Below are 16,140 nucleotides of genomic sequence, written 5' to 3'. Positions count from 1 at the left end.
TAGGTCAATGGAACAGAATAGAAAGCCCAGAAATAAACCTACATTTATATGGTCAATTAATCTTTGACAAAAGAGGTAAGAATATGGAAAGGGAAGAAGACAGTATCTTTAAGAAATGGTGGTGGGAAAACTGGACAACTACATGCAAAAGAATGACACTGGATCACTTATGCTACACACAAACATAAACTCAGGATAAATTAAGGGCCTAAATGTGAGACCTGAAGCCATAAATTTCTCTGACATCAGCTGTAACATCTTTCTAGATATGTCTCCTGAGGCAAGGGAAACAAAAGCAAAAAGAAACTATTGGGACTACATCAAAACAAAAACCTTCTGCATGGCAAAGGAAACAACAAAACAATTTGTCATTTGCAAATGACATACCCAATAAAGAGCTAGTAGCCAAAATATATAAGGAACTTATATAACATACATACACACACCAAATAATCCAATTTAAAAACAGGCAGAAAACATTAATAGACATTTCCCTAAAGAAGACATACCGATGGCCAACAGACACATGAAAAGATGCTCAACATCACTCATCTCCAGGGAAATGCAAATTAAATTACACTGAGATATCACCTCATACTTGTCAAAATGGCTAAAATCCAAAGCTCAAGAAACAAGTGTTGGTGAGGATGTGGAGAAAAAGGAACCCTTGTTCACTGTTGGTGGGAATGCACGCACAGTGGCTACTGTGGAAGACAGTATGGAGGTTCCTCAAAAAATTAAAAATAGAGGGATGCCTGGGTGGCTCAGTGGTTGAATATCTGCCTTTGGCTCACGTTGTGATCCCACATCGTGGGATCCTTCTGCCCACGATGTCTCTTCTTCTGCCTATGTCTCTGCCTGTGTATGTCATGAAAAAATAAATAAAATCCTGAAAAAAAAAGAATAAAAAATTAAAAATAGGATTACCACATGATCCAGTAATTCCACTACTGGATATTTACCCAAAGAAGATGAAACTATCAATTCAAAGGGATATATGTATCCTGATGTTTACTGCAGCATTATTTACAATAGCCAAATTATGGAAGCAATCCAAGTGTCCACTGATTGGTGAATGGATAAAGAAGATGTGGTGTACACATATACAATGGAATATTATTTTTGTTAAGAATTATTTATTTAAAAAAAAGAGAATTATTTATTTACTTTAAAGAGAGCATGCACATGCTCAAGGAATGCATGTGAGCAGGGGAAGGGGCAGAGGGAGAGGAAGAGAATCTCAAGCAGACTCCCCGATGCACACGGAGCCTAAGGCAGGGCTCATTCCCAGCACCCTGAAATCACAACCCAAGCTAAAACCAACAGTTGGATGCTCAACCACTTAACTGAGCCACCCAGATGCGCTTGTACAATGGAATATTATTTAGTCATAAAAAGAATGAAATCCTGCCATTTGCAACAACATGGATGGACCTAGAGAGTATAATGCTGTGTTAAATAAGCCAGTCAAAGAATACAAATAGCATATGATTTCACTTATGTGGAATTTAAGAAACAAAACAAATGAACAAAGGAGGGGGAGGGGAAGACAAATTAAAAAAATGCCAGTCTCTAACTATAGAGAATAAGGGGAGAGGTGTGGTGGGATGGGCAAAATAAGTGAAGGAGATTAAGAATACATTTATCTTGATGAGCACAGATTGATATATGGAATTGCTGGATCACTAGATTTTGTTTTTTTAAAGATTTTATTTATTTATTCATGAGAGACATAGAGAGACAGAGACACAGCCAGAGGGAGAAGCAGGCTCCTTGCGAGGAGCCAGATGCAGCACTCGATCCCAGGATCCCGGGTTCATGACCTAAACTGAAGGCAGATGCTTAACCACTGAGCCACCCAGGCGTCCCTAGATCACTAGATTGTATACCTGAAACTAATATAATGCTATGTTAACTACACTGGAATTAAAACACAATTTAAAAAAAGTAGGCAAATATATTCATAATCTTAGAGTGTAGAATAACCTTGTGATAATGATATATGAGACAAAAATCACAAAGGATTGAGTTTTCAATATCTGAAATTATACATGAAGAAGGGAAAAAGTGGAATGAGGCTAAATTAAAAATTTTTCTTTCAAACAAAATTCAACAGAAAAAATTTAATTGGGAATAGATACTTGGGGGGAGGAGGAATGGGAAGTTACTGTTTAATGGGGACAGAGTTTCAGTTCTATAAGATGAAACAGTTTTGAAAATTGATGGTGGAAATGGTTGCCATAACAATGTGAATATACTTAATACCACTGAACTGAACACTTAAAAGATGTTAAATAGTTAAGTTTTATATGTATTTTACCACAATTAAATGTAAAAAAATTTTGGAAAAAAATAACTGTCTTATGCAAAAGGATAATAATTTAATATGTAAAGCTATCACACATTATTTTTAAATAAGTACACAAAAGCAGTCAATAAGCATTTTGTACAGGGGTGCCTGTGGCTCAAGTCGGTTAAGCATCTGCCTTCCACTCCAGTCATGATCTCAGAGTCCTGGGATTGAGCCTTGAGTGGGGCTCCCTGATCAGTGGGGAATCTGCTTCTCCCTCTGCCTCTCCCCTGCCCCCCATGCTCACTCTCTCCCTCTCTCTCAAATAAATAAACACTTAAAAAAAAAAGCATATTGTGCAGAGACAATAAAGAAAAAAACCCAAATACATTGCCACAAATGTATTAAAAATATTTACTTCCCAATAATCAAAGAGATTTAAATTAAAACCAGGAAATAGGGCAGCCCTGGTGACTCAGCGGTTTAGCGCTGTCTTCAGCCCAGGGCGTGATCCTGGAGACCCGGGATTGAGTCCCACATCGGGCTCCCTGCATGGAGCCTGTTTCTCCCTCTGCCTGTGTCTCTGCCTCTCTCTCTCTCTCTCTCTCTCTCTCTCTCTCTCTCTCTCATGAATGAATAAATAAGATCTTAAAAAATAAAATAAAAAAATAAAACCAGGAAATACTATTCACCTATTAAACTGGCAATGATTAAAAAAGATAATATTCCATTGTGGTCAAGGCTGTATTCCCCCCTCACATTATGGTGGAACTGTAAGTGAGCATGATCTTTCTAGAGAGCAACTTAGCTCATGCGTAATTTTTTAAAAACACAGCAGTTCCACTTCTATAAAGTTATCCTAAGAAAATATTCATATTCACAAAGGATCATCAACGCAACACTAACATTAAGAAAATGTAAAAAATAAAAAATAAATAAATAAAAATAAAAAGAAAATGTAAAAAATCAGAAACAAAACCCTAAATATTGAACAATTAACTATGAGACTGGTCAAATAAAATTACGGTATGTATTGAGGTACCTGGTTGGCTCATTTAGTATAGCATGGGAACCCTGGATTTTGGGGTTGTGAGTTCAAGCCCCACATTTGTAATAGAACTTACTAAAAAAACCTATCATACATTATCTATTCAATGGAATTACAGAGATTAAAAAAATCTTATCAGAATATTTAATGACATGGAAAGATGTTCATGGTATCTCATTAAGTGAAAAACTGGTTACAAAACATAATCTGATCATTTTTTATGTTTGTTCACAGGAAGAAGTATGGAAAGATATACAACAAAATGTCAATAGTCATGTTCTCTGGATTATGAAGTTATGAGTAATCTATTATATGCATCAGCAGTTTTTAATTGGGCTATCAAAAAAGGAGGGAGGTATTATGAAGTAGATCTTCTATCCCTCAGAAATGTATTTGGACATTCTGCCAGGTAATTCCTGCTTTATATTTTATACTCTCTCCTGCTCCAGCAGAAGCCTATTCTCTGTGGGAGGAAGAAGTAATGAGAAAGCAAAATAACCAATGATCACCCTTGCAACAAACTGCCAGACACATTTTACCTACCATCATGGACTAGTTTTAGGACAGGGGATGCAATCATCTTTCATTATTCATTCACTCAACAATGAACACCCACTGTATGACAATTTTTTTAAAAGTTTGCTTTTCTAGTACCGTTTAGTGTATTTATAGCTCCTCAAAATGATAATCAAGTCATTTCTATAAGGAAGGAATTTCACCCAAAAGATCTGAAAGATGACTGTTAAACGAATATCAAATAGCCAGCGATAAATTAATGCTTGAAAATGAATCAACAGTAACTCACCTCCAATGACTCCAATACATAAATAAAGTTCCTGAACAGTATTACAGAAAGAAGCTGCAATCAAGCCACAGCCTGACAAGCATCCACCAACAATCATGATTGGACGACTGCCATATTTATTTACCAGGATACTGCTGATGGGACCTAGAGAGAACCAGAATGAATGAATGAATGAATGAATGAATTTAATATATTTTATTTATTTATCCATGAGACAGAGAGAGAGGCAGATACACAGACAGAGGGAGAAGCAGGCTTCCCGCAAAGAGCTTGATGTTGGACTCTATCCTAGATCCTGGGATTACGCCCTAAGCTGAAGGCAGATCTCAACCACTGAGCTACCCAGGCATCCTGAGAACCAGAAATTTAGTAGCAGAGAGGAAAGGAACCAACTCCCTCATATCTGCAAAGCACTCCCATTAAATGACAAGTCCTTCAAAATAAACAGATAGAGGGATCCCTGGGTGGCTCAGCGGTTTAGCGCCTGCCTTTGGCCCAGGGTGCAATCCTGGAGACCCGGGATCGAATCCCACGTCGGGCTCCCGGTGCATGGAGCCTGCTTTTCCCTCTGCCTGTGTCTCTGCCTCTCTCTCTCTCTCTCTGACTATCATAAATAAATAAAAATTAAAAAATTAAAAAAAAATAAAATAAACAGATAGAAACCAAAAAAAATAGTAAGAATATTGCTTTCTATATTTCATAGTCAAAGGTATGTGCATTAGAAAATAAAGATGCTAAAAAACATCACTGTGTATCTTTATAAACATTGGATGGAGTTTTATTAAGATATAAGACTCTGGTTCTCTTTAATCTTTCTCTTCTAAGGCAGAACTGGCTAAAAATACCTTGGTAATGGATGTTCATAGGCTTGTTGATGTATCTAGGGTATGAGGAACATTATTTAGTTAAGTTTGCCCTGTTTTAATTTTTGAACAGACACTCTGATATTAGAGTATTACTTATACATTAACATAAATGTAGTTTGTGTCATATTTTTTAAAAAGAAAAAAAACCCTGAAAAATACATAATTATTTTTCCAAGTTTAAATAGTTTTGCAATTAGGAAATCTAAATTAAAAAAAAAAAAACCACCAAAAAATCTGTTCCCAGTTACATCTAGATGTCTCAGGTACTGCACTGAATATTTCTTTTAGAGTTAACCTGGTTCCATGCCTATCTTACTGTTTCACGGTAGCAATACTATGAAAAAAAGCTTGCAGGAGATGAAGTCAAATAATGGTCAAAGTATCTTGGGTCTAACAACTCAAGATAGGAAATAGAGTGTTATCTAAGAAAAATCAGATTAAATTTCCTCTGCTAAAAAGATGCATACCAAAATAACAGTTTATCTTGAATGTGAGAAAAGGATCAGGAAGAAAAAGATTTGATGCATTTAATGTATTAGTTTTCAAAATGAATATTAAATGGCCCCTCCTTACTTGCCACAAATAGGTATAAGCTGTAATTACCCTTTCCCCAATTTTTAGGTATTAACTATAAGAAAGTCTTATCCAAACCAAACAGTATTTTAAAAGTTGTAACATGGGGTGCCTGGCTGGCTCAGTCAGTTGAGTGTCCAGCTCTTGATTTCAGCTGGCATCATGATCTCAGAGGTAAAACTGAGCCCAGCATGGGGCTCCACACTCAGTGGGGAGTGGGCTAGAAGATTCTCTTCCTTTGCCCCTCCCCTCACTTGAGCATGCACTCACTCTCTCTCAAATAAATCTTAAAAAATAAAATAAAAGCTGTAACACAACTCTTAAGTAGACTAACTATATTTTCTGATTACACCAAATGACAGTCATTGCATTTTATTTATTTATAAGAGAATATACCTATGTCTGTACTTCATGGATATGGACTCATGGGAATAACAACTTTGTTTACATGACACTATACCTTGTCTGCCTTCTGCCTGGTTAAGGCAGATGACTGCAAACACAGAGGGTACTGCTATGCATCAGTAGGGAAGGGGACACAAGGAAATCAATTGATGTCTGAGCTTTGCAAAGGCATGAAGCTACCGAGCACCAAGTTTCAAATCTAACCCATTTTCTCCCTATTACATGTACTCCATATTTTTGGAACTTAGCTATAAAGCAGAAGACATAAAAATTATGTTTTTCTTCTATTAGCACAGTGAATTCTGATTCTGTTCATTCTATAATTAGCTCCACAAGACAGTCTATTTTTTAAAACAAATATAGAATGTACATACTCAGAATGTATTATTGACTTTATGTTGACATGTTCTATATCCATAAACACTATGGAAAATTCTGCAGTTACAGTATATTCTAGTACTATACTCAAAGTTGCAGTATGATGCAACTAAAAGGTCAGCTCTGACCCCAGGGAACCCAAATTCAAATTATGCTATGTAAGCACACAAAAAGGAATCAAACCTTTTGATATCCTGGTGTATCAGAGGACTAAGTCTCTTTAAGGGCTGGGTCAAGAAATGGCTGTCAGGAGAGACTTCAGGCCCAACCAAGGGTATGTATAAAGGGGTTTTCATTGACCTTCTCAATCACTTCATGAAAATATTAGACCATGGCTGGTTTGGAAATAATTTGAATTTACAATTTGTGTAAGATGAAAGAATTAAATACTGAAAGAATATTCATGAAATATTTCCCTATAAATTGTTTGTGAAACAGATTCTGTATCCTCAGAATTATAAACATCAAAATACTGCCACACTGCTGACTCTGTGAAGTAGAAGTTAATACTATAACATCTACAATGTTACACTAGGAATGTTAAAGACATTAGTGTGAAACTGAAAATAAATAAATTTACATTTTTCTTAAAAAAAAAAACAAAACAAGAAAAACTCAAATAGAATAGGCAACTGAGATCTCCTCTCCTAAAAATGTATTTACATTCTAACAAGCATTAGTATGTATCTCTGACCCAGAGTACTAAAGTAAAAACAAAAACAAACTAAACCACTCATAGTTCAAAATGTGTTAGTGTTGAGGGGGAGGCCCAAATACATGAATTACAGAATTATGGCAATTGAAAAACTGATGATAATTATTAAGGGAATATACCATTTAGGAGCCAAGCAAAACAAAATAACCTATTTAGTAAAAATTCTGCCACAAGGCTCTCCATAGGCAATTTGTCTTTCAGAGTTATTTCAGGAAGGATGGCCCCAATTAGCTATCATTAAAAATAGAAAGGGGTACAGTTCATAGGCCTATTATAACACAAATTCAGAGAAATGTGCTAGTTATCTCTGGGTGAGGACAAAGAAGGAACTGTTTTCCCAAAAGAAAGTGTCATGTGCAATTAGCACAACTGACATCACTTACTTTCTATGCAAAATCCAAGTGACTCTCAAGCTCTTTGGCAGCTCCAAATTGCAGTATGTGAACCTCTGGTTTATAGTGAGCTTAAAGATACACTGAGCACCTGGAGTACATCTGGATAATATTCATACCAATTTCTTCAAGCCATCATAGTCAAAACCTGATTAGAAAATCCTGGCAGATGGGAGTTCAAAGCCTCCAAAATCACTGGCTCTCAAGCTAGATAATATCCAAAGTCCCTTTTGATTTTTCTGAACTTATAAAAATAAAATAAGTACTATAGTTAGCACTTATGTTCTCTTCAAAGTACTTAATAGACAAAACAGAATTCAAAAGGTATAAAATAAAAAGATATACAGTGGAAAAACTAAGTCTACCCACTCCTGTTCCCAGTCACCTAATTCACCTCTAAGGCAACCAAGTTACCTGTTTTTTCTGTGCAATGAAATTATGACTTCAATTATTTATTCTTGTTTCATGAGTTTATGTTATTGCCTCAATAGGATTATAAACTCCCTAAAGGCAGGGATCAGATCAAGTGTTCTCCATCACAATATCTAACCTAGTGTGAAATATGTGCACAGGACTTAATATTGGTTGAATATGCCACTAGGTTAGAAACCTAGAGTTAAGATTTTACAGTTGAAATAGAGAAACTTTATACTGGCTATTAAGGAGCTGCATGTGAAAATAATCAGAGATACTGGATTGCCACCGAAAAGTAGTATTAATACTACTTTTTTTTCATAACAGAGGTGAAAGTTTGGCTAACTAAGCAACAGGAGACACCAGTCAACCTCAGTAAATAAATACACTTGGCTTTAGAATCTCTCACTAAGCAATTATATATTTTAAGTATTATGGAAGGTTCTAACTTTTATATGTTACATTGTGATTTGATATTCCATGGTGAAACAAATAGTATTTTAAATGATGGTAACTGAGCAACTTATTACCCTCCACATTTCCTTTACAACATGTCAAGAAAAACAGAAAGGAAAAAAATGATGAAAGTTTTTTTTTTTTAATGATGAAAGTTTAAGGTGCATTTGACATGCTTTTAGGACGAATAACGTCAAGGAATAAAGGGACAATTTTATTTCGTTCTTTAATCCTAACACCATGAAAAGATTTTACAGGACTTTGAACTATGCTATTCAGGTGAGCCTGATTTACTTTAATTCTCCCAACATCAATTTAGGAAAAATCTTTGTGTTTATACGTTAAGAGTCTAGTAGAGAGCAATAAGAAAAATCAGTTGTACACATGTTATTTTTCTGAGAGCTTTTTAAGGATACCAAGTTGTACCAAATCACAGCTCCTCATAGTTTCTCATTTCTGCTTCAGAATACTATAGTGGAACAAACAAAGCAACAGTTGTTATGGTTAATGGGAATGAAAAAAATGTGACTAAAACAGCAGGCCTTGGGGGAGTACTTACCTCCACCATACATGACAGCCAACATGATTGAGGATATCCATGACACTTCACTGGTGGTGGCACTGAATATACTTTCAATTTCTTTGAAGAACACAGTAATGGATTTGGGAAATGCATAAGAGAATCCAATGGAAATGAAAGCTCCAACTACTACTGCCCACCCCCAGCCTCCATCTGGGGGAGTGTATCCAACTGGACCTCCAACTGCTGGTGGCATTTTAAGTATAGATGAATTCCAAAGTGCAGTTCAAATCCAAATACCTGAAAGATATAAAATTAAAATACTATGTTAGTAATAAGGCACTTCCACCAGCAAAGCACTTCAACCTTTTATAGCCAACTCTCAAGTAACTAAATTGTTTCTCAATATTATTTTTCTAACAGAGATGATCTTCTAGAAATATTATCAGAAAAAAGTCTTAGAGCCATGGTATTGCCCATAGTAGCTTATTAAAGGAAGACAGTTCCATAACATTTAAGAAACCATAACTGAAATAAATCCTGTTCAATAAATACAGACTTTTATTTCAAATAAGCCTACTTGTTTGAGCAGTTAATATAATTCCTCAAATTACTGTGAATAACCAACTGCCTCATTTGACTTATCTGTTTGCAAAATATACATAACACATGCCATATACAAGTTTCAGGCTTAAACATAGCTTTCTAATTTTTCTCCCTTTCCCAAAATACATTCTTCACTACTACTTTCTTTTTACTTTCTCTTATTTATAACTGACAAAATATTAGGAAGGGGGTTCCCGAGTTACTAGGCATGCAGCAATCTGCAAAACAGATCATTCTGAATACACAAGAATTTCATTTAATGGACTGGAATATTCTCTCAGAAATGTTTCCTTTTATCTATCTAATTGCTTTGGTTCAAGAAATTTTTTCCCATTATATGACAAGAGAAGGTCCTAAACAACAGCTAGTCAATATAGTTAATCTCATGAATTGAACTATCATGTCACAAGATGGTACTTTAAATAAAAAACTGTACCTTTTTCTTGACGTCACCTAGTATTAAAGAATAGCATGGCTAGAAAATGCAACTTCTTGTTAAAATTATGAATAAGATGATAGAGTGTTTGATGGTAGGCTTGCCTGTTTTCTCATGAAGGTCTCATTTATTTGAAGCCAACATCTACCCTATAAAACTCATCCTGCAACCCATGTTATCTCCATTCCAAATTCCAAATTATCTCCATTCAGATTATATTACAGCAATAAATACAGGTCATAGAGGACAAGTTCATTCTTGGCTATAACATTCTTTAGGCCAAAATACAAATCTTAACTTATAGTATAGTAGTGGCATACTAGTCAACTGCTAAATACTGTTTCTTCCAACCCATTTGAACACTTCAAATATGATTTAAGACCATGAATGCTGCAGGGGTAGGAAAAAAAAAAGCGCATAGGGGAAGTTTCCTAAAAGCAAAAGTTTAGGTTTCATGACTTGTACTCAAAATTGTATTAGAGGTTCTAGCCTGCAGTGTATGCAGACAAGAAAAAGAAATAGAAGGCATAAAGACTAGAAAGGAAGAAGTTGTACTTATTCATAGATGATATAATCGTCTATGTAGGCAATAGCTAAATATTAAAAAACAGGTACCTGAACTAAAAATGAATTTAACTAGATTTCAGGACACAACAGTAATAAACAGGATTCTTTAAATATATAAACCAGCAATCAGAATTTACAATTTTAAAAACTACCATTTACAACAGTATCAAAAAACTACTGAATAGGGATACATACATCTGACAATGTATGATACATACACTGAAAACTATAAAACATTAACTAAGAAATTAAAAAACAAAAGATAATCCATTCTCATGGTTTGAAAGACTCAATATTTAAATTAGGCAAATACTTCTAAAGGCACTCAACAGTACATTTATTAAAAGAAGTGTATAAACTGGATTTCAAGCTACAGATTGGGGAGAAAATAAATGCAAAACATATCCAACAAAAGACATGTCGAAGACATAAAAAAGACATAATCATCTTTTATGATTCAGTAGTAAAAGACAACTCAATTAAAAATGGACCAACGATATGGACAATTTATCAATGAAAATACACAGATAACAAAGTACATGAAAAAATGCTCAAAACTGTTAGCCATTTGCGAAACGCAAATTGTAATCGAGATACATACATACTAGATATGTTCTCTACTGGAATGACAAAAATTAAGACTGATAATACCAAGAGTAGAAGAGAATATGAAGCAAATAGAACGCTGTTGCTGGTGGTAAAAGCAAAGTTGGAAAATATTTTGGCAGTTTCTTAAGAAGTTAAACATACAAACAGAACACCCAGCTGTTACATCCTTAGGTATTATCCAAGAGAAACGAAAACATGTATGTATCTTGGGGATCCCTTGATGGCTCAGCGGTTTAGTGCCTGCCTTTGGCTCAGGGCGTGGTTCTGGAGTCCCGTGATGGAGTCCCACATCAGGCTCCCTGCATGAAGCCTGCTTCTCTCTCTGCCTATGTCTCTGCCTCTCTCTCTCTGTGTCTCTCATGAATAAATAAAATCTTTTTTTTTTTAATTTATTTTATGATAGTCACACAGAGAGAGAGAGAAAGAGGCAGAGACATAGGCAGAGGGAGAAGCAGGCTTCATGCACCGGGAGCCCGACGTGGGATTCGATCCGGGGTCTCCAGAATTGCGCCCTGGGCCAAAGGCAGGCGCCAAACCGCTGCGCCACCCAGGGATCCCAAATAAAATCTTTAAAAAAGAAAAAAGAAAACATATCTTCACAAAGACTTATATGAGAATTCTCTAGTAGCTTTATTCATAACAGCCCCAAACTGAAAACAACCCAAGTGTTGATCAACAAGTGAATGGAAAAACAAATCATGGTATAGCCATATAATAGAACAATATAAACTGGAACAAATTATTGATGCATGCAAGAACATGGATGAATCGTAAAAGCATTATTTAAGTGAAAAAAGACTAAACATAAGACTATATTCTGTATTGTTACCTTTATATTAGTTCTAGAAAAGGACAAATTCTAGTAATAGAAAACAGATTAGAGGTTGGAAAAAAGAGGCTGACTGCAAAGGGGCATGAGAGAACTTCACTGGGTCATGGAAATGCTCTGATTATGGCAGTAGTTACCCATCAAACTGTATACTTAAAACTGGCTGATTTCATTGTATGTAGATAATACCTCAGTAAAAGTGATAAAAAAAATAGTTCAAAGACAATGACAAGAAGGATAAAATCTGTTCAGTGGCATGTGGAGACAATATGGAAGCAAAATGTGATGGCAGGCAAATTCTCTCTCTTGACTATCTCATGGTTAAAAGAAAGGAGAGGAAAAGGAAAAAGACAAGGAAGAGGAGATGACCCTCTCTTCTGAGAATTCACAACTACAGGCCTGGGTGAGCTTATGCTTGGCAGGCAATATCTGTGGGAAACCTCTGTTGTTCTTTTAGAGATATATGTCTGGCTTTGCTAGCAAAGATTTCCCACAGACAAAGCCCAGCCAAACATAAGCTGATAATCTAAAATTTCTCACTTACTTATGGATTGATTGTAGGCTTCACACTAAGCATGGAGCTCTATGCAGGGCTTGAACTCATGTTACAGAGATCAAGGCCTGAGCTCAGATCAAGAGTCAGATGCTCAACTGACTGAGCCATCCAGGTGCCCCAGCAATATAAAGCTTCAAAATTTCAACCTGATCAATGGTTAATTACCATGAGTGAAGTAAAGCCAATTCAATATAGCTGGATTAGACACAAGAACTACAGCCATTGGATATGAATATGTAAAATTATTAAAAGTATGAAAGAAGAAATTAAGACCACTAAATAAAAACAACACATTGTTCTGTTTTTTTTTTAAGATTTTATTTATTCATGAGAGACACACAAAAGGAGGTAGAGACATAGGCAGAGGGTGAAGCAGGCTCCCTGAGAGGAGCCTGATGTAGGACTCGATCCCAGGACCCAGGATCATGACCTGAACCAAAAGTAGTTGCTCAAACCACTGAACCACCCAGGCATCCCCGAACAACACATTAAATACTATTGAAAGACTAGTTGACTTGAAACAGAACTTCTAGAAATAAAAATAATTCCCAGTGAAATTAATAATAGGTGAACCAGGAGACTGAACATAGTTGGAAAGAAAGACCATGAAATCTAAAGAATAGTTTGAAGAAAATGGAATTCAGGGGAGAGGTTTATTATGGAGTTGTGAGAGAAACATTTAGAAACACAGAGTTGAGAATGGGAGGATCTAACATACACCCTAATGGGACTTGGGAAGAAGAGAATGAAGAGAATGGGAAAGAAGAAATTTTCAAGGGTTAATGGTTATGGCTATTCCAGATTTTATGAATAATATGCACCTACAGTTTGAGAAAACCCACCAAGATAAAGAGAAAAATCTTAAAAAAACAAAACAAAACACCACCACCAAATCATTGAGAAAATACAGATTACATAATCGAGAGAGGATGAATCTGACAAAACAATTTTCAACAATTTTGCAAACTCTCAGTCTTCAAATACTCATTCTTCTCCTTTTCCTTTTTCCACTCCCCCAAGACTCCAATTGGATGTGGGTTGAACCTTCACATGGTATCTACTCTTTCTCTTTTCTGTTTTTCATCCTTAGTACAGTTCCATCTGTATTGAGAATTTGAGGCTTAGGATAGTATCGTCCTCTTGAGTGATTTTCACTAACCTAGGGCTATATAAACCTAGAATCTTTTCAAGAATATTTCAAGGATCAAGATGTTTTGTTCATATAGATGACTTAAAATCAGGTTGCAGGTCATTTGAGGACTGTTTTACTTCCAATGCGCCCTTTATTTCTATGTCACAGCCATTTAGGATCCCAACCAAAAAGAACAGGTTTTATCAGAGCTCTTACTTTTGGCAGTCCCTAGACTCCAAAGTTTCCCTGGATCCATGAAGCTTTCCAAAGCACTGCTCAGGTCACCAAGAGAATTCTTCCTCCTTCTGTAACCACAAAGCCACTGACTCCATAATCATATCACTATTGGCATAATTAGTAAGCCAGCAATATAAGAAGCTGCCAAAATCAGGTGATCATCAAAATCAGGAAGTTGTAATCAAAGACTTAATTTCTGCAGTCAGCTCCAGAACCATGTGTGACTCCTATGACATCATTAAGATGGATCTGACATGCCCTGCTTCTCAAAATCTCAAAGCCAGTGAGTAGGCATAAAGACCTCTGTTTTAATTCTGCCCTGCATATGTCATATGAATACACGTGACTGGCAGAATTTAAATCAAATTCAGAAATATAGCTGCAAGGGAACCTGAGAAATGTACTTTAGCTTTAAAGCACACTAGAAAGGAGGATGTGTAATGGATGCTAAACATTTCCAGAGTCACTTGAGACACACACACTACGATGTATGTAAAATTTTAAATCATACAAAACTATGCATACAAAACTATGTTTTGTATGATTTAAAATTTTACATACATCGTAGTGTATGTATATATATATGCATATATATATATGTATATATGCATACATACACCAGCATCTTTATAAAGAGTATATATTAATACTACCATATACAGACATGTACAAAATGGGTACATACAAAAATGAAAAAAAACTGCTGTGAGAGTTTCTAAGTGCTTACCGTCAATGTCTGTACTTATGTCATCATGGAGGGGCAATACACAATACACCAGCACTGATCTGTAGGCCAAACTTGGTAGTGCTCCTTCAGAATTATCTGGGAGAAGTGGTTCAAGAATTTAGGCAAGGGCATGTCCTCCATATCCTCCTGGCACTGGTACTTCCTAAGAGGAAGTCCTAGCCAAGACTGATATGATCTTATATACTGGGGCCACAATTATAAATTTGCTCCTATCAGGAGCTTCCCTTCATTAATTGGTCAGGATGGGTGAAAGTGTGTTACAAAATAATTTTCGACCTATTCTTGCTCATTGGTGGAACAAACATAGCTGAAGAAAAGGTGAAGTGCCCAGAAGAAGAGAGAACGCACCATCCATTTCCTTTATAGAAGAAATTTAGACAGTAGGAGATATTTCTGAGTTAGTCACAACCTCACTAGAGTTGCAGATAGGTCCTAATCTCCTGAGGCATAATACTATTTGCACAGCCAGAATTGCTGGCTTGTCCTGATTTCAGGCACTTGGTCTATTCGAGGATCCCTAGTTTGTTCTCTATGTGAAAATAGTGTCAACATCTGAAAATAATATTCTTTTCCTTGGAACTGTAGTCTTGTTTTACTCAGTATGTACACTTTTTTTAAAAAAATTTCTTTTGGTTTTATTTATTCATGAGACAGAGAGAGAGAGAGAGAGAGAGGCAGAGACACAGGCAGAGGGAGAAGCAGGATCCATGCAGGGAACCTGATGTGGGACTCGATCCTAGGACTCCAGGATCACGCCCTGAGTCAAAGGCAGATGCTCATCCACTGAGTCACCCAGGCATTCCAGTATGTACACTATTAAATGACACATCATTACCTGACTCCATAGTTTGCCTTAAGGTTCATTCTTGGTGGTGTGTATTCTATGTCTGGACAAATTTATAATGATATGTATCCACCATTATAGTATCTTAATAAGTAGTTTCATGGCTCTAAAAATATTTTGTGCTCCTACTATTCATCCCTTCCTCCTCTTTAACCCCTGGTGACCACTGATCTTTTTATTGTCTTCATAGTTTTGCTTTTTCCAGAATGCCATAGAGTCAGAATCCTACAGTATGCAGCCTTTGCTAGAATCATACAGTATGCAGTTAGAATCATGCAGTATGAAGCCTCAAATTGGCTTCTTTCACTTAGTAATATGCATTTAAGTGTCCTCTAGGTCTTTTCATGGCTTAATAGCACATTTCTTTTTAGTGCTATAATACTCCATTGTCTGCATGTACCACAATTTATCTGTTCACCTACTGAAGGAATCTTGGTTGCTTCCAAGTTTGGCAATTATGAGTAAAGCTACTGTAACTTGATGTGCAGAGTTTATTGTAGGCAGAAAAAAATATATGTACTGTCTTGTATATTAACTTTACATCTAAAGTTTGTCACTAAGCTTAATAGTTACATAGAACATAATTTCTGGCATATTATATATTGTACTCTATGTGCTTTAAAGCACATATTTTAAATTTTAAAATATATTTGTCAAAACTCTGGCACTAAAGATTTAGCCCAATTTATGGAAAAAAACAGTCTAAATGACCAG

The 16,140-nt window shown here is 35.8% G+C and overlaps 1 protein-coding gene across 1 annotated transcript in view; it reads right to left on the bottom strand.

The window, feature by feature from the left end:
• SLC16A1 (solute carrier family 16 member 1) overlaps window positions 1–16,140 on the bottom strand; it is a 47,483-nt gene that overhangs the window by 9,324 nt on the left and 22,019 nt on the right. The window contains exons 2-3 of the mRNA XM_055312585.1: window positions 8,902–9,162; window positions 4,144–4,287 (exon numbers count right to left, since the gene is read on the bottom strand). Of these exons, the coding sequence (XP_055168560.1) occupies window positions 4,144–4,287; window positions 8,902–9,118 (361 nt within the window). The 5' untranslated portion in view covers window positions 9,119–9,162. The remainder of the gene's footprint in view (window positions 1–4,143; window positions 4,288–8,901; window positions 9,163–16,140) is intronic.

This window comes from Nyctereutes procyonoides, unplaced genomic scaffold, assembly GCF_905146905.1.
Source record: "Nyctereutes procyonoides isolate TBG_1078 unplaced genomic scaffold, NYPRO_anot_genome, whole genome shotgun sequence".
Classification (NCBI taxonomy): Eukaryota; Metazoa; Chordata; class Mammalia; order Carnivora; family Canidae; genus Nyctereutes; species Nyctereutes procyonoides.
This window is presented reverse-complemented; position numbering and strand designations above follow the sequence as displayed.